Below are 26,382 nucleotides of genomic sequence, written 5' to 3' on the forward strand. Positions count from 1 at the left end.
GCGTGGCGGCTGGAGCCCCACCCCTCGGGTGGCCGGAGGGCTGCCCGGCTGCGGTCACATGGCTCTCTCTCGGCAGGGTGGGAAGAAGTTATTCCAACTGCCAGGCGCCGCCCGGCTGGCCGCCCGCCGGAGGGACGCTTCTACCCCGGCCTCTTCGGCTGCCTCCGGTTGGAAGTCTTCCACTCCGTCCGCCTCGGCTCCAAATACCCCGCCGAGTCTCCAAGGTAAAAAAAAAAAAAAAGCGGGTTACAAAGCTCTGCTGGTGTTACATTTCTTTGCATTCCCTTTGCAAGCCTTGCCACCCACCGCCCCAAAATGGGAACCCCCTCAAGCACACTTTAAATAGCACTGCGTGCTGTCTTATTTTGCAGCTTTTCTTTTATAAGCCCCCTTTCCCCTCCTAACACCCGCCCCCCCTTCCTTGCCTTCTCATTCGGCATTCCGCCTGCCACTCACCAGCTGGACGAGAGCCCCTCCCTATCTTCCTGATGGAGCGCTTCTTTTCCCCCACCTTCTTCCTCTGTTTTGTTCTGCCTCTTTCAGGCTATTTCTGATTGGGCCCGGGTTGAGCTCGTCATCATTCTGGTCCAATCGGAGGCGGCCTAGGTGCCCACGAGCGAGCCGGGAACTTGCAAGTAAGTGTGCGGTTGTGGGTAGGGGAGCAGTAGCAGCTTTTAGGGAAGGCAGGGAGGTGGTTTTGGAGGCTTGTGGATACGAGATTGGGCATCATAACATTGGAGGGCACGCAAGGGTCGCTCTGGAAAGAGCGCCAGGGAGGTGCCTTGCCTTTTTTGGGGGGGGAGTTTTCTAGGGGGTGAGAGGAGGCACAGGGGAGAGTAAGGATGCATCCCAGAGTTATTTTTAGCCACACTTTTTTAAAAAAAAAATCATCCCAATTTTTTACATGATGCAAATGAAATAACAGCATGTTGTAAGTAGTGGGCTCCTAGAATTCTGATTTTAAAAACAACTTTACTGGGGAAGGTTTTTTTATCTTACGTGTCTGTTTTCTTCTCACCCTTACCAAGGCTTGAAACAGATGGTGCTTTTGAGGGAGAAGGGGGTTGCTTTTTCTGTTTTTGGGATCTGGGGGGGGGGTTTCCTCATTTTCAAACGTGTATTCTCTGGGTTAGAAAATGCCAGGGCTAGGTATGTGGGGAGTAAGGAGTACTAGAGGGAGTAAGCTGCTATTTATTTATTCATTTGGCATAGCCCACCTTTCTCTAGGATGCAAGCAACTAAGATGCTTGATTGGCTATGGGCCACAGCTTGGTGCCCTCTGGATGCATGGGACTGTGATTCCCAACATAATTGGGGGGCATACCATGTCAGGGAAGACTGGCATTACAGTACATTCACCAAAGGTGTGCCTACAACTCATGCAGAATTTTCTAAAAGCGCCCGAGAAAGCTGTACATTCCTTTCCATGATGTGAGTTCTGGAAGAAAACTTTTTGGTAGTGTTTTCCTTGCCCCATTCGAGTACCAGTGCTGAATTGTCGTGGCGTTATAGACCCAGTTCATTCATGCTTGCTCGCACTTGATCTCGCTCATGCATATGGATGGGATACATGTGTATTTTTGAAATGGGACCACCAGTTGTATTCAGGCTGCACCACTTAAAGCTGCAGAGAGAAACGTATATGATTGCATAGCCATCCATGGAGTAAAAGCCCCTGAGGGCAAATACTGGACGAAAAGAGAGAAAAGTTCCAGTGTTGCCTTCTTATGTGTTATATGTACAGGATCATTTTTATACAGAGTAACATTCCACCATGTGATATTTCCCCCTGCCATTCAAAGTGATTGGATTATAAACCAGGGCTGGCAAATACGTCACCCTCCAAATGTTGGTGAGCTACAATTCACATAACCTCTTACCATTAAATAAGCCGATTAAGGCGAATGTGAACTGCAGTCCATCAATGTCTGGAAAGCTATACCTTCCCAACCCTGGTCTAGCAATTTTACCATATTACTGAGGAAGAGGTCACAGATACACATCATCTGTGATCATTGTTGTTACAAAGGAACAAGTAACACTTATCCCAAGGAAGTGTCAGTGAATTTTCTAAAGTGTACTGTTGCGTAATCTGCATAGAATGGTACTGTAGACTCCTCTAAGATGCATTGGTCTCTTCCAGACATGAATAGGTGATGGGAACCAGTCCATTAGAGTTTCTCTTGTAATTCTACCGAGATATTCAACTGGTAAGCAATAATATGTTCTTTTCAAAGTCCTTGCATAACTTTATTTATACAGTACATACATTAAGAAGCAATTTCATATGTTGGGTGGGAAAGGTGATCCTCCAGATGTTGTTGGACTGCAGCTCCCACAAGCCATAGGCTGCCTAGGGTTGATGGGAGAAGGATTAATGGAGTTGTGGTCCAACAGCACCTGGAGAGTCATAGATTTCCCCATCCCAGTGACATAAACTGGGGATGCAAAGAAAAACCAGGTAGCAAAGAAAAACTGTTTAGGAGAAAAAAAAATTCTGGCTGTACTGGTGGAATTTTATAGTGTGGCTTCTCATTTTGCAGCTGGGACATAAAACATGGCTGGTAGTGATGATCTCTTAAAGAATCTGCAGAATAATTTGCACAGACTGAACAACCTCCGATCTAAATTTCTTGCACCGACAAAGCATCCCTTGTCTGCAGCTGCCAAGTCATTGCTTTGTGATCAGCAGCAACTGCCAGGAGAAAATATGAACATCCAGCCATTTGCTCCTAGAAAGAACATCCGTCACCGTAACCCATACTGGCCTGATGAGGAAATCCGGACCTTCATTGAGATATGGGGTGATGACCAAGTCCAAGCCTCACTGGCTACCAATTTTCGCAATGAGGCCCAGTACGAGTGGATATCGGATCGGATGAGGGAATATGGCTATGACCGGGATATGAAGCAGTGCCGGTTGCGTGCTAAGGAACTTCGTCGAGGATATAAGGCGATTGTTTGTGGAAACAACTCCTCTGTTAGTGGTCAACGAGCCCTGCCATTCTATGACTCCTTGAACAGTTTTCTATGCATGCACAAGGGCCTTGTGGTGTCCAAAGTGTCGCTCTCTATAGATCGGAGGAATCGAGAGGCACAAAAGCTGGGCCTGGAGCAGGAGAAGAATGAAAAGCTAAGTGTGGTCCTTGTTTCTGATGATGATGAAGCATCCATTCCAGAGCCCACTGATGACTCCAATGGCTATTTTCAAGACACACAAATGGATTCCGACCCAGTGAATGCACATTCCCCAAGTGATGAATGGGAACAGCATGGAGAAGATGGCATTCTGGCAGGTGATGTGGCTTCACCCAGCTTTTCCAATGCCAGAGGGGAGAGCCATTCTGTCCATTTAGGTGAGTGAGTTTGGAGAAGTAAAACTCAGCTTTTCAAAAATAGGTTTCTAGTTGTGGAATTTCGGTTGTATGTTTATTAGATTATAAATTGCTGTTTTCTTAATTTATAAAAATTAGAGAATGAAAGGGATGCAGTGGCAGGATTCCACCTGTAGAACCTTTGTTTATTAAACTTAAATATATAAAACATTTATGTCCCACTCTAGCAAAAGATCTCAAGGCAGAGCACAGGCAAAGCAATTCAAAACAATTTGAAACTGTATGCCTGTACCAGACGTCTCAACCGTAAACAACCCCATAGGATTTTGTAGACTTGGAAGTCAACATTGTTCTTCAGTAGGTCTCCCTCCAAGGGAAAGGCATTTTGTATCCAGGGTGCCACAGCACAGGGGAGCCTCTCCCATATTTCTGTGTGAAATGACTTGTTTTTCTGGCATTGGAGGATGCCATCGGCTGCCCACAGAATGTGGCCATTTTATTCATTTGATCATCAGAACCCTCACCCACTTTACCTACCAACAACAGAAAGAAAGAGATTGCCTGGAAGAAGTCAGAAATTAGAGCCAATTCAGAGAGGAGCGAGCAGGTGATATAAAAAGAAGAGCTGAAGAGGAGGGAGGAGAGAGGGAGTTAAACTGTATCTAAGGAAAGGAGTTTGGGTTTCTAGTAGGCTGTATAAGATACAGTAATTACTTTATATCAGAGAAAGCTACTTCTGGTGTGGGAAAGTTGACACTAACAATTCAGGTAACTTCAAGCTTAAGAATGTACAGTGTAACCTTTGTATTATTTCAGTAGAGATAATGTTTTCATGTTTCAATTTAAAAAAAACAATTGGGCTCTTATGATTTGGGCTTAAGGCTACCCCAGTGAAAGTAATAGATGGTTTAAAGGTGATTAGCCAGGTTAAGGCTGGTCATGCGTTTGATGGCTGCACTGGGAGATCTGACAAATCCAATGAAGATTTTGAAGGACCAGGAAAGGCCACATTCGTCGTCATCTTCTTTGAACTTTACTCCTTTCTCCCATTGCAGGCCCATCCAGCTCCTTTCCAAGGGCATCCCTAGCTGATGTAGACAGAGTGAGCAACCACTGGAACAGAAAACAGAGGAAGCAAACTGAAGCTGCCTCGGACCTTGTGGATGCCATCTCGCAAGTGGGTGACAGACTCATAAATGCTCTGTCTGATCTGCACTCAAAACACAGGGAGACAGCCGAGGTTGCACAGACCAGGGAAAATAATGCTCGCAAAGAAGAGTTTGCCATCCTCGCAAGCCACGTGGACCAGGCTACAAAAAATGTGGACAAACTCATAACTGTGATGGAGACCTCTACCAGACAGATTGCAGATGCTATGGACAGGCAAACAGCTGCCTTGGAGAATCTGGCCCGCTTGTTTGCTTCCAGGGCTCCGGCTCTTTCAGTGCCCTTAGACTCCCAAGGGCAACCTATGTGTTCATCTCCAGGTCCTTCTGTACCACCTCCACCATCACCTCCAGCAGGGCTGCACAATGCCCTGAACACTTTGGTGGCAGGCGACACCGGTGATCCCAAAGGACCGACATTGCCAGCTTCCTGCGAGGCTGAGGAATGTCAGCCAGAGGTGAAGAAAATAAAAATGGAAGACTAGTATAAGTTGCTTGTGCAGCAGTCTTATCACACATGATTGTTTGCTCCCATGGGGTGAATGTTTTGGGGGGTTTTGAGTGGAAAGTAAGGAAGGTAGAAGCTGGAAAAAAATCTCTTCTGTGTTTCTTTTTTTAAAATATAAGATTTATAGCTAGGTTTTGTGGGCAGCTTTGTACAGCGGAGGGATGGGTGGATTTTGCTCAGGCTGGTAAAGCTGTACAGTTCATTGGCATTCCATTAGTCAGTTATCATTTCTGTACGTATTCTGCTGCTTAGTTATGCAATTTGGGCTGTACCCCTATGAACATTTGGGGGAGGGCAGGGAGCCAAGTCCCATTGAACTCTGTAGGCTTTGTATTCGCGAAGGCTTTGCTTCCGAATAAGCATAACTGGGATCAGACTGTTGTTGTAGCCTGTGATTTGGCTTTGGACAAGGAGAACATGGATTCAAAATCTTCCCTCAGCCACAAACTCACTGTGTGGCATTTGTCAGGTTTCTGTAATCCATAGTCTTGGTTATTTCCAGATGGGTAACTCTAATAATTTACATCACCTGGTGCTGAAGAAAATTATTGAAAAAATTATGAATCATTGCACTCAGTAAACTACTGTGGAAGGCCACTGCAAAGAAATCTCATTTTTTTATTGTTTCATAAAATCCTGTTATTCAAACCAATGAGATGTGCCACAAGCAAAAGGTCATTTTCCTCCCTCATTTTGCTGAAGCCCTCTGCCAGAGAAACTCATATCTGGTTAGCAGGACAGGATGGTCTCCAAATAAATAATGGTTCTAAAATAACTGCAGAAGCTTTTGTTGCAAGACAGATTGTTCAATTGCTGTTGCAGTTACTCTTGGGGAAGAGTAGACCAATAAAGCAAAGTTCCTTTAGTTTTGAAAATAAAACAAGAACTGCTGCAAGTGAAACACAGCAAACCTCACACACAACAATTGTATGCATCTCAAATGGTAGCTTTATAGAGGAGACCAAAGACCTTTTCAGTCACGGGGAGTCTCTAACCCTTCAGACGTTATAGGGCTCCAAGTTCCATCAGGTCTGCCTGGCATGGCCAATAGTCCCACATAATGGGAAGTGCTGAACCTGTGGTGAACTGGAGGTTTCCTATCCATGAACTATGTAATTCAGATTTTGGTTCTAACTGCAGCCATGTGTCTCTGGCAGCTCACAAGGAAGTTGTGTAAGAGTGGTAATCAGTCATCTCTCAGTTCTATGCCTAGTTCTCAAAGTTTGTTATATCTGACCAATGCTGTGCATCATAACCCCTAGATCCTAAAGTAATCAAGCCTTGATGAGCTATTGCCCAATACTATATCTTCTGGATGTGAGCTGTAAGTCTTTTCCTGTGCTAAACTGCATAACAATCAACTCCAGTTAATTATACCAACTTCTAATAGGGGAAGAGTTGATTAAAAAAACCCTGCCTCCTACATTTGTTGTTTTTGTTTAACTCCAGGGCTCTTTGTTGTTTGCTTTTGTTTTTATTTGTTTGTTTTTCAGTTTTTGTTGGTGTGGGAGGGATTGTATCCTTCAAATTTGAGGGCTGGCTTTGGAGTTTTTTCCCTCAGAGGGAAGGTGATTATCCTCTTTATGAACCTCTGTCGTTGTTCTCATGAGGTAAGGATTACTATACATTTTTGAAAAACGTTGTTGGCCTCACAGTCTTATGCAATTAGTCTGATAAAGATACTATTTATCACATCTCCAAGTGGGTAGTGCTAATGAGCACACAAGTTATTGTCTGAAATTGTAGATATCAGGGCAAGGAATCTTTGGTCCTCCAGATCTTTTGAACTTTAGCCCCTTGGTTTTGCCTGACAGCTACCTCTTCTTTAGCTCCCAGAATCATAGCTGATGGGTAACAGACTGCAGGAATAGTTGCTCAATACCAGGACGGTGAAAGGTTCTCCTTAATATAAATAGTGCTGGTACTCAACCTTGACTTCAGAAACCTGCCAGCTTTCACTGTAAAGCCCTGAGGTGAAAAAGCATGTTGTAGAAGATACTTGGTTCACTTGCAGACAGAAGTAATGTCAATGAATAGTTACAGTAGTTGGCCTTGTCAGTTTTAGGGCTTGCTGAGACCATTTTCTCTTACATTCAGGAGTCAGTATGGGTGTTTTCCTTCAATGCAAGCACTGAACCCTAAGCATAGTACAGTGGTGCCTCGCATTACGATGTTAATTCGTTCCAGCAAAATCGAAAACATACGTAAAGCAAAAATTAAAAAGCCATTGAAACACATTAAAACCTGGTTAATGCGTTCCAATCGGCTAAGAACTCACCGTCCAGTGAAGATCCTCCATAGGGGTGGCCATTTTCGGGTGCCTGTGCAGCAAAAAATGGCTTCTAAACACAGCAGGGAGCCATTTTGAGCACCCGGTGGCCATTTTGAAAACCCGACAATCAGCTGTTTTGATAGTCGGGAAGCAAAAATCAGTTCCCGAAACAGGGAACCGATCATCGCGCAGCGAAATTCCCCCATTTTGCGATCGCAAAAACCTTGTAGTAATGTGGATTCGTCGTTAAACGGAGCACCCATCTTGTGAGGCACCACTGTATATACAGTAGCTCTTTCAGGCAGGCCACATTTTTTCCTCCTCTTATTAAAGACCTCTATTGATTATTTCAAATATAATCTAAGCACTACATCCTTCCTCCCCTCTGCATTTCTAAGTCAAACATTTCTCTGGCTGGAATCCTGTTGGTGTTTGTATACTTTCAGCTGCTAATTGTAGCTCATTAATGCTTGGGTGTGTCTCGGTTCTTCAGTCTAATATGTGACCAAGATGTGCTTTGGTGTTTGTGCCACAGAAAGTTGCATAAACACCAGTAGGATTCTCATTGAACAATTCAGTTTGTCCATCGGAGAGTCTTCTGCTGAGGTTAGAAACTTCAGTACACCTATTGCAAAATCCTTTAGATCTTAAATTGGGGCAACCTCTGGCTCCTCCATATCTTGTCATACTTCAGCTCCCATCTGTCCCAGGAGGAGTAGCCAAAAGTAGGATTATGGAGGTTGTAATCCAGTAATGTGGTGGACCACACTTTGCCTGCTTTAGATTATTATAGTCCACAAGAGCAGTCTTGTTGGTCTGTGTAGGCTGAAAAGAATAATCCTGTGGAAACTGAAGATTAACAGATATATTACAACATGATCTCATAGATTTGACTTCATGTCCAGACAGCCATGCCGTTTTCCACAATATTTCATTAGAATTCTCTCTACATATAATCCCTGCCCCACAACAGAGAGTAGCCATTTTGTAACCTCTGAGACTGGTTAGTCCCTGGGTCAATGTCCTGTTGTGGCTCATAGTTTTAAAGGCATTTTGGAAGGGGTAATTCTGTCAGCCTCACCCGCCCCTAACCAGCACTATTACCCAATTTTTTTTCAGTGGCAAGAGTCTTTCCACCATCCACTGGCTGACTTTCTTCCTAGAACCACATCTGCAACTAGCATCACCCTTACTCTCAAAAATGCCTCCAAAGGATCTAAAGCTGGCACTCTTTATGTAAGATTGGTCATTTCAGTGCATTCATCCCACTCCTTGGTATAATTTAGATCCACAGAAGTTATTTTCCTTCAAAAACTAGAAGTGACCCTGGGGACTAGACACTGGGAAAATGTTCCACAGCAAGATGGCCAGATGCATCCCCTAGAAAGCACAATTAGCTGTTTGTGGGAGTGAAGAGTGAGTGATGGCCCTGTAGGAGGAAGAGCTACCTGCTGGCCATGTTTTGCTCCCCTTCTCCCAGTTTTTAGAAATTGTTGGTGATTGTCTGACATGAGAGTCTGGGAGAGAGATGGGGACTTAACAATGAGTGAATCTACACTCATTACAGCAGTACAATGCCACTTTAATTGTTTTGGTCAGAATCCAGGGCTTTATAGTTTAGTGATAGATTTGAAATTATCTGCTAAGCAGCCATTGTCAACTTTTCTTTGACCATACCCATAAAAACAACATAAAAGGAATATAGGTCAAATCAGGATTATATAAATTGCATTATGAACCTTATAAGGTGGTGTGTGAAGAATTGTTTCCAGTCTGTGGCCCCCTTCAAATGTACCAGGCCCCCACCTGAGAATGGCTGTGCTAGAGAATTCTAGTGCTGTCCTCTGAAATGCAGTGCTAAAGTATAACATAGATATACTTAAGTCACTGAATATTGCATTTCTTATCAATGGGATTGATGGCAGTACAGAAGAAAGCTAAGTGAGAGGGGGAGGATTGTCTGTGTCTTCTGAGGGCATACAGTAACTATGGGGCACACTCATTTGTAACTAGGAGGCCCAGTGTAGTGTTTTTTTCTCAAATGCCTACTTATAATTGAGATTGAAATACTTTACTATGGAAGAGCAGGATTGTCTTTACCTCAGTAAAACTAGTTTTTGTTCTTTTAAATGCTCTCACAATTTTTCATGTGCATCCTATCAATAAAGTTGGATAGTAAAAGCTAAGCAGGGCACTGACAATTTATTAAGATGATTACATATGGCCAACCATTCTCAAAGCTATTTAGATAATTTACGGCCTCTTCAGCATGAGCAAATTTATTACAGAGCAAACAGACTTAGAGGTGTAGTGCACAGGTGGTTTTTTGTTTGTTTTTTTGTCTGGGAGGAATCACTTAAAGCATGTTAATGCAGGAGATGTGGAGGGCTGGACACGTGACATACTTGATGGAGAGTAAAGATCTACAGAACTTAGCAGGATCTGCATTATGACTCACACATACTTAGAAGTAAACCTCATTGCATTTCAAAGAACTAGCTTCTAACGAAACAGGATGTTTGCAGTTTTGAACCTGAAATTCTAAGAACTTCTCAAAGGAAGATTAAAAACAGGTACAGAGGGGCAGACTCTCTGGTAAACACAGAGGCAGCAGGTCTCTCATGCTGGAATTCCAAAAAACATCTGAGTAAAACATTTTGAATAATCATTCCATCAGAAACTTTAGGTGTAAACTGTATTAAAGCAGAGTTGATTGTGATTATCTATCAGTTCCTTAGATAGGACTAAGAAATTGCTATTGCTAAAAAGGATTGTTGTTGTTGTTTAGTCGTTAAGTCGTGTCCGACTCTTCGTGACCCCCATGGAACAGAGCACACCAGGCCCTCCTGTCTTCCACTGCCTCCCAGAGTTGGGTCAAATTCACGTTGATGGATTCGATGACACTGTCCAACCAAAAAGAATTACATTGAAAATACCTTGGACAATACTTGCAGCTGTGGGAGGAAAAGAAATATTAAGCTCTATCTAATTCAGGGCTGCATTAATCTTTATTTAAAATATCATTATATGACATGTCAGTTAATTTCATCCTAATGATTCCTGTCATTTTGCTGTCAAGAAATGTGGACTGCAAATTATAGGGCAGGAATGTAAAGGCAAAGGTTCCCTTGACATTTTTAGTCCAGTCGTGTCCGACTCTAGGGGGCGGTGCTCATCCCGTTTTTCAAGCCGTAGAGCCAGCGCTTGTCTGAAGACAGTTCCCGTTGTCATGTGGCCAGCGTGACTAGGGAGTACCATTTTACCTTCCCACCGAGGTGGTACCTATTTATCTACCCGCATTTACATGCTTTCTAACTGCTAGGTTGGCGAGGAGCTGGATTCGGTCTTGCAACTGCTGGCTTTCTGACCCTGCAGCATAGGCTTCTGCGGTTTAGCCCACAGCACCACCATGCAGGAAGCACATGCCAAAAACACATACTGTGTGCTGAATAGAGGATACTTTTCACATCCATTACCACCAAACTGGGCAGAAGTAGCTGTAGTGAAGGTAAGCTGGAACTTTACTTCCCTCTATTACTGTGGCAATTTGGATTCATTTACCTCCAAAATGACACCACCCAGCCAACACCTGGGCCTCCATTCTTCTTCTTCATGCACACAATTGTGGCTGAATGTGAATTGATAGTGACACAGGTAACCTTTCTGTGACCTGAAACGGAGGCTGGTAAATGAAAAGAGGAGGACAGGAGGATTCTGGTGTCTGATAGAACACCAGAGGGCATTCCCAATAGAGGTCATCCCCAAATGCAGTGGCAATAACTACAAAACCAACGGGACATCACAAATGTAATAGTCAACTTATGGCAGCCCTTTCCAGGGTTTTCAGGTGCAGTGGTGGTTTACTACTCCTTTTTTCTTAGAGCACCTAGGACTGTGCAGCTTGCCCAAGGCTACACAGGCCAATTCTTATCCTGGGAGAAACAGCAGCAAACCAAACTATTAACCGCTGGCTCTGCAGCCAGATACCTAACTCACTAAACAACTCAGCCAGTAGATTTATACCACATTTTAAACAAAAATCCAAATGTATTCTAGACATAGCAGCTACTTTAGTTTGGAGTTTAGTCAAGTGAGGGGTAACTTCAAGTAGAGCAGGAGTCTCCAAACTGCGACCTGCAGGCCACATCCGGCCCAAATTGCCATTTTATCTGGCCCGTTCCCATTAGCCTGGGGGGGCATCTGTGCAGGGGGCAGACATGTGTGTGGGTGGGCAGACTAGTAGGCATCCAGGCAGGGCGGCAGGGGGTGTATGTGTGCACATGCATCCATGCATGCGTGGGGGGTCAGGGGGTGAGCATCCATGTGGGGGGGGGCAGGTGGGCGGGCGTGTGAGTGCATGTTCCTGGTCCTTCGGCCCTCAAAGATGTTGAAAATATCTGGTGAGGCCCTCGCAGCCAAATGTTTGAAGACCCCTGATGCAGAGCAACACCAAGGATTGTGGATGGATGCAGGAATAAAAAAAGAAGTGAGATTCTGGTCTAAATGGAATCTTATGCCTTTTGTCCTTTGTGTTGCCCCACTCACATAATGGGCAAAAGGAACCTACATCAATGTAATCTTATGACTATGGTTCACTACCAGTTCAAAGCCAGTTTTAGAGATCCAGCGTACAAACTGATGAAAAAAGAAATGTGTTTAAGGATTGATTACCAGCTTCCATTTAACCAGTTTTCTTTGGCACTTATTATCTACCTTTTTAAAAAGTTATCATATATCGGTAACAGAAACGTTATTACTCAGATTAATCACAGCCAATTATTGCTTGAATTCATGGGATCAGTATCTACAGTTTCAGTGAGCCATGGTTTATCGTAACTCTACATACAGTGTACAAAGAGGTGGGTCTTGTGGCATTTGCCATGGATCATGGAATGGATCCATGGAGATATGGGGGCCCTGCTGTTTTGTCTCTAACACTGCCAGTGGTCCTCCGAGACCTCAGGCAGAAATCTTTCCCACCACTGACCTAGTATCTTTTCATTACAAACATCAAACTTGAAGCCTATGAATAATTATGTGCCATCAAGCAGATTCTGACTTATGGCAACCTTTTCCAGAGTTTTCAGTCTAAAATACTCAGGAGTGATTTACCATTCCTTTTTTCTGGGCCACTCACTCTGGAACTGTGCTGCTTGCCCAAGGCTACATAGGCTGTTTTTTCTTCCAGGAGCCAACATGGGGAATCAAACTCTTAGTCTCTGCCTCTGCGGCCAGATAGTCAGTCACTGAAATACCCAACTAAACCTATGATTATCTGCATGAAAACCTATGTGTCTCATCAATGAATTTTACCATTGAAGCTGACCCAAGCACATCACCCTATATACCCAGAAGTAGTATGTCACCCTGTACAGGTTACTGAGTTACAAGAATCCAGCAACTTCTAGAGGATCATAATTTCCTACACCTGCTATATAACTACTGTACATTACAGCAACTCTTGTTGGTAGAAACTGTGAAAACTATGCTGTTTCTGATGTGCAGAGATGGAGTGCCCTGTGCAGTATTCAGTACAGTACTCTTTATAAGTAAGAGATACTGTGCTACAGTGTCTCCAAGTGTCATTCTGTATCTCAATTCAGTAGATCTGAGAGTCACATCTTCCCGATTTTGGTGACCTATACATGGTGAAACTTGCTGTCAGTTATATTACTGTGGACTTATTCTCTTTTTTTAAACTCAGTTTCAGAAAATGCTTTGGTGATATACAGGAGAAATTGGTGTCCAAATCTGACAGAGAAGAACAGGAAAAACAATGAGGTTATGCAAAAAAAAAATCCTAATTGGTGCATGCATGCAGAAGATTGAGTCTTGTTGACTATAGAAAGGAAAATCAGCAGAGAGGCTGAAAGATTTATGACTTTACATAAAGCTTACCTGAGCAGCTGCTTTGCATTGAAATATTAAATTGGGAAATGTTACCAATTTTATAAACAAGAAAAAAAACAGATGCCCCCAAATATCAAGCCAAAAAGCCTAATTAATAACTTCAGTGCATCTTTCCAAAGGGCTACCAATGTAAGGTCTACAGTATTTGAACACCATCCCAATTTGGTGAAGAAAACACATCCATGAAACCAGCTAATAGAAAAACCTAGAGCCTACAAAAATAAAAACACATTTCTGTTTCTTTGTGAAAGCCCCTCAGCTCAAGGCTGCCCAGTGTTTTGATGTAAAGAACAAGCATGCGTTAGAGCAAAGGAGAGACAACTGTGCTGCTCATGATTTACTGAGTGTGGTGACTTTTTTGCATGCATCTCAGAACTGCAAGGAGGGGTGGGTAGCAGGAAGCATTTGTACTTCCCTTCTGCCCCCAGCTAAAAATCAGTACTTCAGTTTGGTCTTTTCCCCATTGAGAAGAATGGAGTGGGAAAAGGATAAAGGATTGTGTTGGGGATGGGCCACTGGTGTCTCTGGGTTTGCACAGGGAATACATTTGGTCTCGATTTTAGTCTGAAATTTAAGGAAGCTGCCCAAGTTGCTAAACTTATTTTGGAAGAAAGGGTGTAGTAGCATAGATACCTCCTGTAAAATTCAGACTTGGAGCCTATCCACACTAGCATATGGATATGATCTATGGCTCACTAAGGGCATGATTTGGGAGGGAGCCGATGTCCATTTGTGTTTTTATTTAGATCGAGCCATCCTTCCACTTTAAGAGTTGTTGTGCACCTTTCTGCCCCAACAGTAGGGCATGCATTCTTTTTGGCACACTCTGTTCAGCCAAGAGAAAGCACCCTCCAGCAGTACGTATCAATATTGTGGCTGCAGATTCTGAATGAGAGTGGGGGGAGAAGAAGAGAAGGGACACAGGGAGGAGGGAAGGGAGAAAATGGAGTGACAAGGACAGAGGGAGAGAGACGCAACAGTAAAAAGAATTTTTACTTTTCCTGACCCTCAACAGACAATCAAGGAAAGAGCTTAAGTGATAGCTGATTAGGCTACAAGGGGTTATTTGCTTTTGAGATGGGAGGAGCATGCCAAATGGCAGATCGCTCCCTCCCTCACCTCAACAGACCCTTTGTAGCCTGATCCACCCCACACCCAAAATGGCTAGTTTGGACAGGCCCTCAGACCCAGAGCACATTTACCATTTCCACAAGCCTAAAATCACCAGCCACCTTGGCACATCTCCACAGCCAATATTAAATCACAAAAATTTGCTCCTCTAGAACTAACAAAACACCCCAGTCCAAAGTACGAAGAATAATTATCTGTGCAGTATCTGAAGTTATAGCTGTGCCAATCTGCTGCAGCAAAAACATTTGAAAAATCTTGTGGCATCTTGCAACCCATGATAATCGATTTCAGAATAAACTTTTGTCACAATAAATAAATAAATGTGTGTGCTACTCCTGTCCTCTGATGATGCCGGCCACAGAGACTGGCGAAACGTTAGGAAGAACAACCTTCAGAACATGGCCAAAGAACCCGAAAAACCCACAACAGCCATCAAATAAATGATGATCTATGCAAAATCTCATTGGGAAAGTCTCATAAAGCACTCTGTTTCCAAGTTCAGCCTCTGGTAATGCTTGTGAGGGGGTTGAAGGGGTTATATGAGTTCATTGGAGAAGATAGTACGCAAAAAGGAAGGGGTTGGGTGGGGTAATCACAGAGAATATGTATATCGTAGTCATAGGTGAGGGTGGGAGAGAAAGCCTCATGGTATCATGATGCAAAACGGAGAGAGATCTAATAGGTTGTTTTGGTGGCAGCAATGCTTCTATTCATGTAACTGAGTAATCAGTCCCTCCTCCAGCCTACGCCATGCTCCCAACAGCCACCAAAAGGCTGGGAAATGCAACAGGACGGATGTTCAGGCCACCTTTTAGCAGGGAAGGGAAAAGCATCCCATTACGCTAGCAAATATTACATAGTGTGACTTATATGGATTCCTGATGTGGAAATATTCTTTTAGGATAAAAGCACCCACAATCTGGTTAGGGGATTCTGGGAACTGGAAGTTTAAAACGTTCTGGTGAGATTGAGGTCCAAGGGTGGGTCTCACCTGTGTTCATTGAAACAAGCCATAGGGTATTAACGGAAGAGGAGTAAGAGACATGTTTGCACATTTGGACTACAGCTCCCAGAACTCCATGACAAGTATGAACAGTGGCCATGCTGGCTGGAGGACTATACTGTACGTAACTGCTGGATATTAAAAGCTGGCTGAACAAATCAGGGAGTTAGGTACTTGACTGAAAATATGATTCCCTGTGTTGCTTGCTTTGCAGGATAAGAGCCAGCCTATGTAGCATACTGTAGTTCCCAAGTGCCTCCCAGAAGAAAAGGGATGATAAATTACTGAATATATTATACCTGTCAGGAGATCTTTCCCCAAGGCCATCTTACCCACTCTACAAGGAGCAGGCAATCCTCCTCTGAGTAGCCACTCCAAAGGAGGCCAGGAGATAATCCACTAGAAACAGGGCCTTCTTTGCTATGATATCAGCATTCTGGAACCAACTTCTGTTAGAGCTGCACCCGATTCCATCAATTCCCACATTTAAAACACTACTACTGTATATAGAGAGGCCTTTTTTTGGAAAACCTAGTTGACGTCTTTTTTCTAGTTTTGTTTATCTGGTATGTCTGTTTTCTTTTGTTTCCTGTGCTGCATTTCATTTTTTACAATACTCACCTCTTGGAAGGTTTTGTGGTTTGTTTAACTAGTTCAACGAATTTAACTATTTTATTTTGTTTTTATATAATACAGTAATTATGTTTCAGCTTTCCACAAATCACCCAGAATAGTGCATTGCGCTAATGAGATGGTAATTGGAACTGAATTGACAATTGAATTGACAGTATGTATAGATTAGAATTATTAATCCAAAAAATAATTTACCTTAAGAGTCCTGTCTGTCTGCTTTTGTCGACTATGTTTTTGTTTCAGCAGATTCACAGATATGGCCGGAAAATGTTTTTGAAAGCTGGGGATAGCAATTTTTTAAACAGATACACTGCTTTCCCTTATACCATGTGTGGTTCGAAGCTCCCATACAGTACCCCCAGTGGGGCTTCTAGTTGTATGAATTTACCCAAGGAGTGCAGTTTAAAAATGCCAGCTGTAATCTGGCAAAGTTTAGAATTTCAATCCAAAATGAAAGGACGGAAATGGATACAAATTAAAACTGGGAATTGAAGTCACAGTGGCGTTTTTAGAGCAGCTGTTATAATGAAAGACCTCATTAAAACCATGCTATTAAATGAAACCATTCCCACAACCATACATTTCTATTTTAAAAATATTGTTGGAATACCTGGAGCATCTCGTTTGTTTGTATTTCTTGGTGTCAAAGGCATTTTAAAATTTTCAGGAGCTTAGCACACAGATGGCAGGTGAGGGAAAGTATACCAAAGTACAGTAGGTATAAATATGCAACATGTGTTTCCAAGTCTTCAATTCCAGTAGCATTGAGATTCTCCCTTAATTTAGGGCAAAACAGGGGCATCTCCAAGCTAAAAAAAGAAAATGCAGCTGGTCTCATTTCCGGCTTACAGCATAAGTAAAGCCATAACACAATGATTCCTTATTTTCCAGGCTATTTTTCTGTTCCGGATGCTTTCAACAAAAATGTTAGCTGGGAAGTCACTACAACAGTACCACAATCAGGTGGGGGCAACTCTAGCCAGCCAGATCCTGTTGGAGGGCAACATTTATCATCCCCTAGTCACTAGATTCGGTTGGAATTTGCAGCCCAACTAGAGGGTTATAGTTGCTCATCCTTGCTTTATACAAGGGGTGGACAAAGTGTAGCCTAAGGACACGATACACCCCCAACCAACCTATTTTGCTAAAAAATCTCACTTGCACCCTATGAAATGTGCCCCCCCTTGCCAGCCCACCCCTTTTTCCTAATTAAAAGTTTTCCACACAAGGGGGGAATCCATTAAAAATTTCTTTTAAATAAAAGTAGATTTGGATGGTGGGACCACTGCCCTCATATATGCAGTCCTCTGGACCTCCAGACATTGTCTATCCAAACCTGGCTTACACCATGCTGTAAAAGAAATGTCACTCTATTTCTGGTCTGTATAATTTACGCATGTGTTTAGTCATATGGATGTTCCATTTTAATCTGTGGTTTCTTTTTAAAAACATTAAAATGTACGTGTAAAATGAAATATGCAGATCTAAATTTTGAGTCTATTTGGGGGAACAAAAGTGGGATATGGATTCTATTAAAACATTCTCTTTACATTTCTAAATACATTTGCTCCTGAAAAATATCCATTTCTGTTTTTTTCCCCAGACCAAAACTAGAGCATTCAGGAAGAGTGAAAGCTTACGCATAATTATACTTCAGTTTATATATTAGTGCAGCTGGTAAGGCTCTGTTTCATACCAGAAATCATAAAGATCATAGTCCTTATACATTTTTATCTCCAAGAAGAGCATTATTGCAACTCAACTCTTTCAGAAATAAGAGTTACCTCTATTCATCAAAATGTCCTAAAATAGCAGCCACAATCCAGAAACATAGTTTTGAAAGTGGTTGTTCTGGGTTTTTCGGGCTCTTTGGCCATGTGCTCTCAGGTTGCTGTCCTCTGAAGATGCCGGCCACAGAGACTGGCGAAACGTTAGGAAGAACAACCTTCAGAACACGGCCAAAGAGCCCGAAAAACCCACAACAACCATTAGATCCCGGCCATGAAAGCCTTCGCGGATATATAGTTTTGAAACATCCTCTTTATATTGGTCCCCGTCTAGGAAAGAGAATCAAATCCTCCAACAGTGGAGATCAAGAGATAGATATATTACTCATATTTGGCTAAGAGAGAAATGAGACCATATAGTTAGCAAATAAATGTTGCTAAATAATTGAGACAGTTAGCTATGTTTCCTTTTTTTTATTGTTTAAAAAGGCACATAATTACTTGGTCACCATGGTAGCAGAGAACACCTGGACAGCAACAACATAAGGGGGAAAAGGTCATTTGGTTCCCAAAATTACAGAAATGCACAAGATGGTGAGCCTTTTATTGAAGGCGAGCCTTTTATTAAACAAATAGCAAGCTTTGGGGGATGAAATCTACATCCTCAGGCTAATCCTTCATGGACAGTGCAGGAAAATTGTAGACAAGAGTCCAAAAACTGACAATGTATGTCTGTGATTGTGCCTCTCCCCCATTGCTTGCTTAAAACATAAAGTTTCTTTTAGTGGGGCTCTCAACACCAGCCACATGAGTTCTTCACATCAACTAGAAGTGACCAGAATCTGAAGAAATATCTCTGTATACTCACCAGGTAAAAACATTAATTCAACTTTTAATTTAGCACAATTGGCTGCTTCTGCCTGGTGAATGAATCAAATTACAACCTCGAACTTTTGCTAGAATCTGCTAGGTCCTTGTGTTGTCTTTCCTCACCCACAGAGCGAAAAGAAATTTTGTTTCAAGCATATCAAGTAAAAACAAAAGAAAATAAGACAAAAGCTTTGCAGCAACTTAAATAATACAATTATATTGTAATGTAAACTTTCATGGGCATACTTTATTTCAAGCAATGTGTGAGTGTGTGTAGAGAACAATCACAGGGAAATTGGCAGCCTTTTGGTCTCAAGAGAGGGGTGTAAAAATCCCAAGCCTTGAGGCCCAGTCTCAAGAAGACCTGGATCATCTCTCACAGACAGACATCATCAATTTTTGGATTCTTGTCTGTATCTGCACTATCTGTGAAGGTGGTGTGCATAGAGCGTGAGGAAGTGGATTTCATACACAAAAGCTTGCTATCTGTTTACATTTTTAGTGGTCCCATAAAAGATCTTACCCTGTCTTGCATTTGTGTAATTACCGGAGGCAATGTTTGTTTTGAAAGATTCATCACAGGGTTCTAATTAGAGGATGAGTGGACTGTGTCTCCAGCCACTAACAGCATCACAGACAACAGCCAAGAGATGCCAGTGGCAGTGACACCGTCTCATTCTACATAGCAGACACAATACTAATAACGACTGTACTGGCCAGGGTGAAACTTTACCCTACATGGTAGAAAAAACACACCACACAGTACTGGGAAAACATGATATTCTTGCAACAGAAAGACAGCTTGGAGCAAAGACACTGGGACTCAGCATAACAGACATGCCTTTTCAGTAAGAAATATTGCTTTTAAAGCAAGAACATTCAAAAGCCCTATAGTTCCCTTGTAGGCCAAAGGCAGCAGCTGACTGTGGATTTGTGTATATGTATACAAAGAAGCCTCCACAATGAGAACATGTGATGATGGTGCTTCCTATCCTTAATGCTAACGAATGAGTAAAAACACAGTTCTTTCAGGGCAAACTTCTTACTTTGCAAAAGATACTTATCTATTTTTCCTGCTTTTCACCTTATACAGTAATTCTGCACACACTGTGGATCGGACTGTGCAAGTGATTGTTGATTAGCCCAGTGGTCCCCAACCTTAGCCTACTGTCTCTGACATCCTACCAAAGGGAAGATTTCTCCCTCAACAGTTTTTTCACAACTGCTGTATCCTTCATCATCAGAAGGCATATATTCTTAACTACACATCCACCTTTATCCTTCATTTAAGAAGTGGGCTCTGCTTAGAGAAAGGATTCCCAAACATGGGTCTCCATGCACCTGCTGTAGGATTTAAAAGCCCAGGATATCTAACCACTGAGCATGCTGGCTGAGGCTTCTGAGCTGAGGTCCAGCATGAGAGCCACCACATCGTAGTTGAAAGCTATGTTTAAAAAACAACACCAACAATCTGCCATGAGTCTGTGAGAAAGCAAAGTGTGCTGTTTATATACTGTCCCATAGCGCTTAAAACACCCATTTTTTTCCTGAATGTGTAAGGGAATTCATCTTAAAAGCACAATACACAAATGCTAAGAACATTTCAGTTACCTACTAGAAACAGAGAGAAAACATCTACAGTATCTGCCAAATTCACCACAGCATTCCCAGCCTGCTCTCCCAGCTATCTCTCCACAGCAGTATAAGCATAAAGGCTAACAAAGATATAACCTATTCTATAGGTGTATGTTCTGGAATAACACAACCAGGCAAGTGTTTCAGACAGAAAATGTCTTAGCTTTCCAATTAAAAGTTAATTGTCTTTGTCATTAGACAGGCTCCCTCTGCTCATTTCCCCTGAAATTTGCTCAACACTAGATCTTCCATAATAAGCAATAAACACATAGCAGGACACAGTGGTAGAATCAGATTAACAGGATTAGAAAGAGCTTTTAATACTCCCATCGTAATCTTTTAATTTACATCTGACTCCAAATCAAACTGGCCCCAACTTCCACAATGAATGATAATTTACTGAGAGTTTTAGTCAGGCCTCTGTATATACCCTGTGGTAATAATAAACAAGAAAAAAGAAGACTTTACATGAGATATAATCCAACTGCATTTTAAAAAAAATCTCACCAATTTTCCCTACAATGACATATACATATTAGAAATTGTAACATAATATTCCTTCATGAAAATGTCATATTTCCTATTTATTATATTTCTTATTATCTTCCCTTTCCTTTAGACCTCATAATAATTATGGTCGACGTGTTAGCTGTCAATTTTACAGAAAGCTCAGCTCCTCTAAATCATGTAGGACTGCAGCTTCCATCAGCGCCAGCCAGTACAGACAATGGTGCAGGATCTCTGGAGTCTAGATAAGATCTAAACTCTGGAGATCCAGTAATTTCCCTATCCCTGCTTTATAGCATGTCTTCTGACACTATCTACAAGGGGAATGAAGAGTGGAGATAAAAGAAGTTCCCCTTTCATGTCACCTTAACCAAGTCCATGAATTTACTACATCTGAATCAAAACATGCCATTTAAAGCACCAGGCATTGTTTGTGTATTGTGCACAAGCTGCAGAAATAACAGATACCAGAATTTTGGTTCACTCAGTCCTTGAACCCTTGCTTTAAATAAACTAATGGAGTGACAGTGCTCCAATAAGGGACATTTTGCCACATATCTCTAGGCAATTAGCATACAATTTTGTAAACCATATTGAAAGTATTTTTGCATCACAAAAGCACAGAGCAGTTGTGTTTCTCCCAGCCCTAAGTGCTTTGCGGGGGGGGGGGGGGGGGGTAAGATTGCTGGGACTAGGTCCCTGATACAGCACTGCAAAAGGAAAATCAGCTCCAGGCCTGAAGCAATCTAAACTTGTGACCCTGTCAGTCAGGACCCAATTACGTAGCTGACTCTCAGGAGAATAACTTTTGAACAACTCCCTGGCCAAATAGGCATTGGTGTTGGCAAAGGGATTCTGCCTCTGGTTGTAAAAATGTTTTCAAAATATATTTTTGAAAAAAAAATTGGAACAAATTTTCAGAAGCTCTTGATTGAGCACCCACTTTTCTGCCTTTCTGGCAGTCTGTAGTTATCAATAAGGCTCTCCTCCAACACCATATTTCAAATGAGTTGATCCCTATCACCAGCTGTCCACCTTTCACATAGCATAGATTATTTTGACCTTGGTTTCAAGTGACAATCTTTGCTAACTCCCAATCACCCTTTCTTATTTCAAAAAACAAGGGGACATCTTTTGGAAAACAACATGCAGAGCAATGGTTTGGAAACTGGAACATCACTTTCTAGTCTACACTCTGTGGAGCAGACATGGCAACATTAGTTTACCTGAGAAGTTAAAAGTTATGTATGTTTCCCCATTGTATGTTTTGCACTCACTCACACTTTTGCTTCACCAGTTTATTAACTTCGTAACAGCCCTTCAAAATATTTTGGCACAGAGGGACTGCAGCCACATATCGGCTATTCTTGCTTTTGCCTTCCCTGAGCGACCATATTACAGATTACATGCTCATCCTTTTAAGATCCTCTAGCACGGTGTAATTCTACATGAGGGAAGTTACAGTTAGAATTTGTGCTTAGTTTATGTATATTTAAACTTCCATTTAAAAAGCCAGTACATTCAATTCTTAAAAAAAAAAAATCTTCTTTATGAATGTGGGATATTGTGCTTCGGTATTGTTGCCAGGAAGCATCCCAAATGTTGACACCAATAGCAGCAGTCAAGATGGTCTACAGGATACCCTCTTGTGTTCACCATTCACAATACAAGCCATGGTAAGACATCGGGAGAATATCAAGTCCCAGACTGTGAAATGCTAAAGAGGTATAAAAATTGGTTGCCTTTTTATCTGTCAGTCTCAGGTCAGATGTGACCAGCCTAGGAAGATTTGTTTGGCCGGCTTCTCCAGGACTGCACAAAACTAAAGTAGACCAAGGGTGTAAAAGCTCCTTTGGGAACCCATCCTTAATGTGGATGAATACAAATATAGCAGGACAGAGATAAACATTACTCAAGACACAGCCTCTGGGGAATATAAGCCACACCTTCACTCACAAATGCAATAGCACACGTTTTCTTGAAGCCTCTTTCTAAAACGATAGGTATAGAGAAACAAAGGCAGAAAACGTTGTCAGCAATAGACAGACCACCTTACTCCTGGTAGCCTTCCTGGATTTAATTAGGTTGCTGAGGTGCAGCAGGAGCAAATGGTTGGCATCAGCACCATCTGGTGGATTTTGGCTGCAAAACAATAAAGCAAATCACAACATATAAACCTACCAGATGAGACTAGGTGTAAATAAAAGACAGTGGTTTATTGTCGGGAGTCTGTATTCTTCTGGGGAAGATGTTGATGCCTAGACTTAGTGCAACAGACCATCCTCCAGTCTCCTGACTCTAGCAGACAAATTGCTTATACATCCATCTGGTAACAGATACTGTTTCTTCTCGTGTCAAAATCCATAATGGGCACCAGGTGTCTTCACAAAATTATACCTAAAGAGTCCCAAACAAAACCAAACCAAATCTAGAAGTCCAGGCTTACTCTGTGCTATAAACGGATCCATCCTTTACGTCTTTCCAGCAGGTCCATTGAAGACATGAGCAAAACAAGTGTCCCCTTCTGCTTCATGAGAAACAAAAAAAGAATGAGTACATCTTAGTTCTAACAACTGAGGATTGCTGCTTAATTCATGGCATTCATTCTTCTATACAGAACCCAAAATTTGGAGCAATTTATTAAAGATATTTATTACGGAGACATAAAAAAGATGAAGTGGGGGAAGTATTGCTTGCAGACAAACGTGGCCTTCTCTTTCGTCCTCTTCCTTCCCTCATCCAATTTCCATATAAAAAACAGAAACAAAGTTTGTGGGTTGTTTTTTTCAAGACAAGATCAATGTCCGTGAGGTGTGGTTCTGTTTCAACACGCCCAAGACTTGACGAGCTTTGTCCTGCATGATCAGCTGGTCTTTCGAACCACCGCAAGCCACTGTCTTCCAAGCGCTGGACATCTAAGGGGGGAGAGAAAGGAAGCCAAGGAACAGTTTAAAATGCACCTGATGCTGGAGAATAATTACTTCGTGCAGATCTATAAATAACTTCTCACCTGTGGTAAGTCAGAATTAGTGTCACGTGAACAGGAAATTGAATTTTTGCAAAAAATAAATAAAGAGTGCTCTCTCTTAGATTGTTAAAGTGCTACAAATGAGCTAAACTTAGGGTAGGCAAAGTACAGCCCACCCTCCAATGTTGTTTGACTGCAATTCCCAGCATTTCTCACCATTGCCTACAGTGGGACTGCTGGGAGTCATGAATTATCAACAACTAAAGAGCTGCCACTTTGCCCATCCCTGATCTAATTCATGTTAGGGAAAATGACATGCATGTATACATACACATACACACACAAACACATAGAAAGTTTCTGATGAATACATAAAGAAAAGCCAAGTTACGTGATTCCTGCAACATAACAGTTCAGGTATGGGACTTCTGTAAGTCAGCAACACACATTTATTCATTCATATACAGTGGTGCCTCGCTTAATGATTGCCTCGCTTAATGAGGAAATTGCTTGATGATTAGGTTTTTGCGATCGCAAAATGATGGTCTAAATGGGAAAAATCCACTTCACGATGATCGGTTCCCTGCCCCAGGAACCGATTTTCGCATTACAACAATCTAAAAACAGCTGATTGTCGGGTTTCAAAATGGCCACCGGGTGTACAAAATGTCTCCCTGCTGTTTTTAGGAGCCATTTTTGCTATACAGGCACCCAAAAATGTCCGCCCCTATGGAGGATCTTCACTGGACAGTAAGTTTTCAGTTTCCATTGGAACGCACTGAATGGATTTCAATGGGCTTTTAAATTTCACTTTACGATGTTTTCGCTCTACAGCAATTTCGCTGGAACAAATTAACATTGTCAAGCGAGGCACCACTGTACTGCCCATCTGACAGCCAAGGCAACTCCTGGCGGTTTAAAACAAATCACAAAAAACCCAGTAACAAAATAGCAAATAGCAACATTAATACATAGGGGTGAAAATCAAAAATTAAAGTGAAGTGAAGGTAAAATACAATACAATTAAATGCGTAGAAAAATTAAAAATTACGGAGCATGGCAGTATGATAGAAGCTAATTATTGGACACTACTGGATCAGAGTATTGTTTGTTCAGGGAAGGCCTGTCTAAATAACCAGGTATTTAGTAGCTTTTTGAATTTGCCCGGTGAAGGGGCCAGGCGGACTTCGGGCACTATGACCGAGAAGGCCCGATTTCTAGTGATTGTTTTTCTGGGCCTCTCTCTTGAGGTCAGAACTCTCAGCCACCCTGCCTGTGACTATCTTATAGGACAGGCAGACCTAACTGGAAGGAGGTGCTTGGCCAGATATCGAGGTCCCAAATCGTTTAGGTGCACACACACCGTGCAGGCCAAATGATGAGTGAAAGCCCTCAAATCAGCAGCAGACAGATCAGCCCTGTAACTTCCTTGCTGTTCCCATGCCACCTTCTTCTTTGCTCAGTAAGAAAAGCACCTGGCTGCAGTACGGCAGTTGCAAAAATTCCCTGCAACTCACAGGGGTGGATGGAAGGCCGAGTTCTGGTGGAGGCTGCATCTATACAATATGGTCTGCAGTGGGGAGCTCTTCTTACTGATCTAATAAGAAGGTGCAGGGACCACAGAGAGCTGAGAGAGCATCAGGAGATTTTTCACAAGATGCCATGCTTACCAGAGCAGGTGGCCTGTATTTGCTTTGGATTCTCCTAGAAGGCTGGTTCTTCTCTGCCTTAATGTGTACAAAACCTCTGTTGAGCAAACTGCTGTTATTCTTGTTGCTGAAGGAAAGGTTTAGGGACTGTGATGGGAAGTTCACAGGCTGCAGTCAATCAAAGAGAAAAATAACAAGTACAATTATTTATTTATTGAGATTAACATGCCCAATTTCCCTCTAAAGCATGTTCTAAAAAGAGTAAGCTAAAAGCATACATTTAATGAAATCCAATGTTTCTTATCTCTCAGGCACAGTGTAAGATTTCCACATCAAGACAGGGTCTCATTTTTATTATCCATTTGTTCATAATGGATCATAATGTAGATTTCACTTGTTTTCTGATTCACTAGAATATAAACCATTTAAAAAAAATAAGAACATTCAAATTTGCAGCTTCCTATCTGTTGTCTCAAGGGATAGTCTACAATTCTAGTGCCTAATCCTATATAACAGATACAGCAGATGGTTCACCAAGATACCTGAATGATAAACCAGGAATGGTGTGTGTGTGGTCATCTATGTAGATCAGTGGTTCTTAACCTCTGTTACTCGGATGTTTTTGAACTGCAACTCCCAGAAACCCCAGCCAGCACAGTTGGTGGTGAAGGCTTCTGGGAGTTGCAGTCCAAAACTCCTGAGTAACCCAAGGTTAAGAACCAGTGATCTAGATGGTGATGAACTACAGCTACCATCACTGGCTGTGCTGACTAAGCTATCAGATTGGAGATTTGCTCATCCCCCATCCCTCCAGCAAACCTATGTATGCAGGCTGTGGGGCAAACCAAACCGGAATCAACATAACTTGCTTATTTCTTCCCAAATACACACATGATCTTGCTGTGTCCAAGCTTGGGCAGAGCTAAATATGTATTTATTTATTTATTTAATTTATACCCCGCCTATCTGGTCGGTGTACCTATAGCCCTGTAGAGGCTAACATAATGCCTGAGTGGTTTGGAGCCATAGTCACGCTGCTCAGCCATATAGCTCCTAATCAACTCAACA

At 42.2% G+C, this 26,382-nt stretch overlaps 2 protein-coding genes across 7 annotated transcripts in view; one reads left to right on the top strand and one right to left on the bottom strand.

Annotated features, from left to right (window-relative positions):
- Positions 1-23,247, top strand: LOC110083035 (uncharacterized). Of its 6 annotated transcripts, XM_020801142.3 has the most exons (5): positions 1-224; positions 544-635; positions 2,144-2,210; positions 2,544-3,356; positions 4,391-23,247. In XM_020801142.3, exons 4-5 carry the CDS (start codon positions 2,558-2,560, stop codon positions 4,984-4,986), a joined length of 1,395 nt encoding a protein of 464 aa, XP_020656801.3. In that variant the 5' UTR covers positions 1-224; positions 544-635; positions 2,144-2,210; positions 2,544-2,557; the 3' UTR covers positions 4,987-23,247. The 6 variants fall into 6 exon arrangements, with proteins under 6 accessions (XP_020656801.3, XP_020656804.3, XP_078249302.1 ...); XM_020801145.3 differs by lacking the exon at positions 2,144-2,210; XM_078393176.1 differs by lacking the exon at positions 544-635.
- Positions 22,895-26,382, bottom strand: part of MYBL2 (MYB proto-oncogene like 2) — a 26,406-nt gene continuing 22,918 nt past the window's right edge. Inside the window, exons 13-14 of the mRNA XM_020801092.3 lie at positions 25,336-25,482; positions 22,895-23,612 (exon numbers count right to left, since the gene is read on the bottom strand). Coding sequence (XP_020656751.3) covers positions 23,484-23,612; positions 25,336-25,482 — 276 coding nt within the window. The 3' untranslated portion in view covers positions 22,895-23,483. The remainder of the gene's footprint in view (positions 23,613-25,335; positions 25,483-26,382) is intronic.

The sequence above is a fragment of the Pogona vitticeps genome, chromosome 4 (genome assembly GCF_051106095.1).
Source record: "Pogona vitticeps strain Pit_001003342236 chromosome 4, PviZW2.1, whole genome shotgun sequence".
NCBI classification, from domain to species: Eukaryota; Metazoa; Chordata; class Lepidosauria; order Squamata; family Agamidae; genus Pogona; species Pogona vitticeps.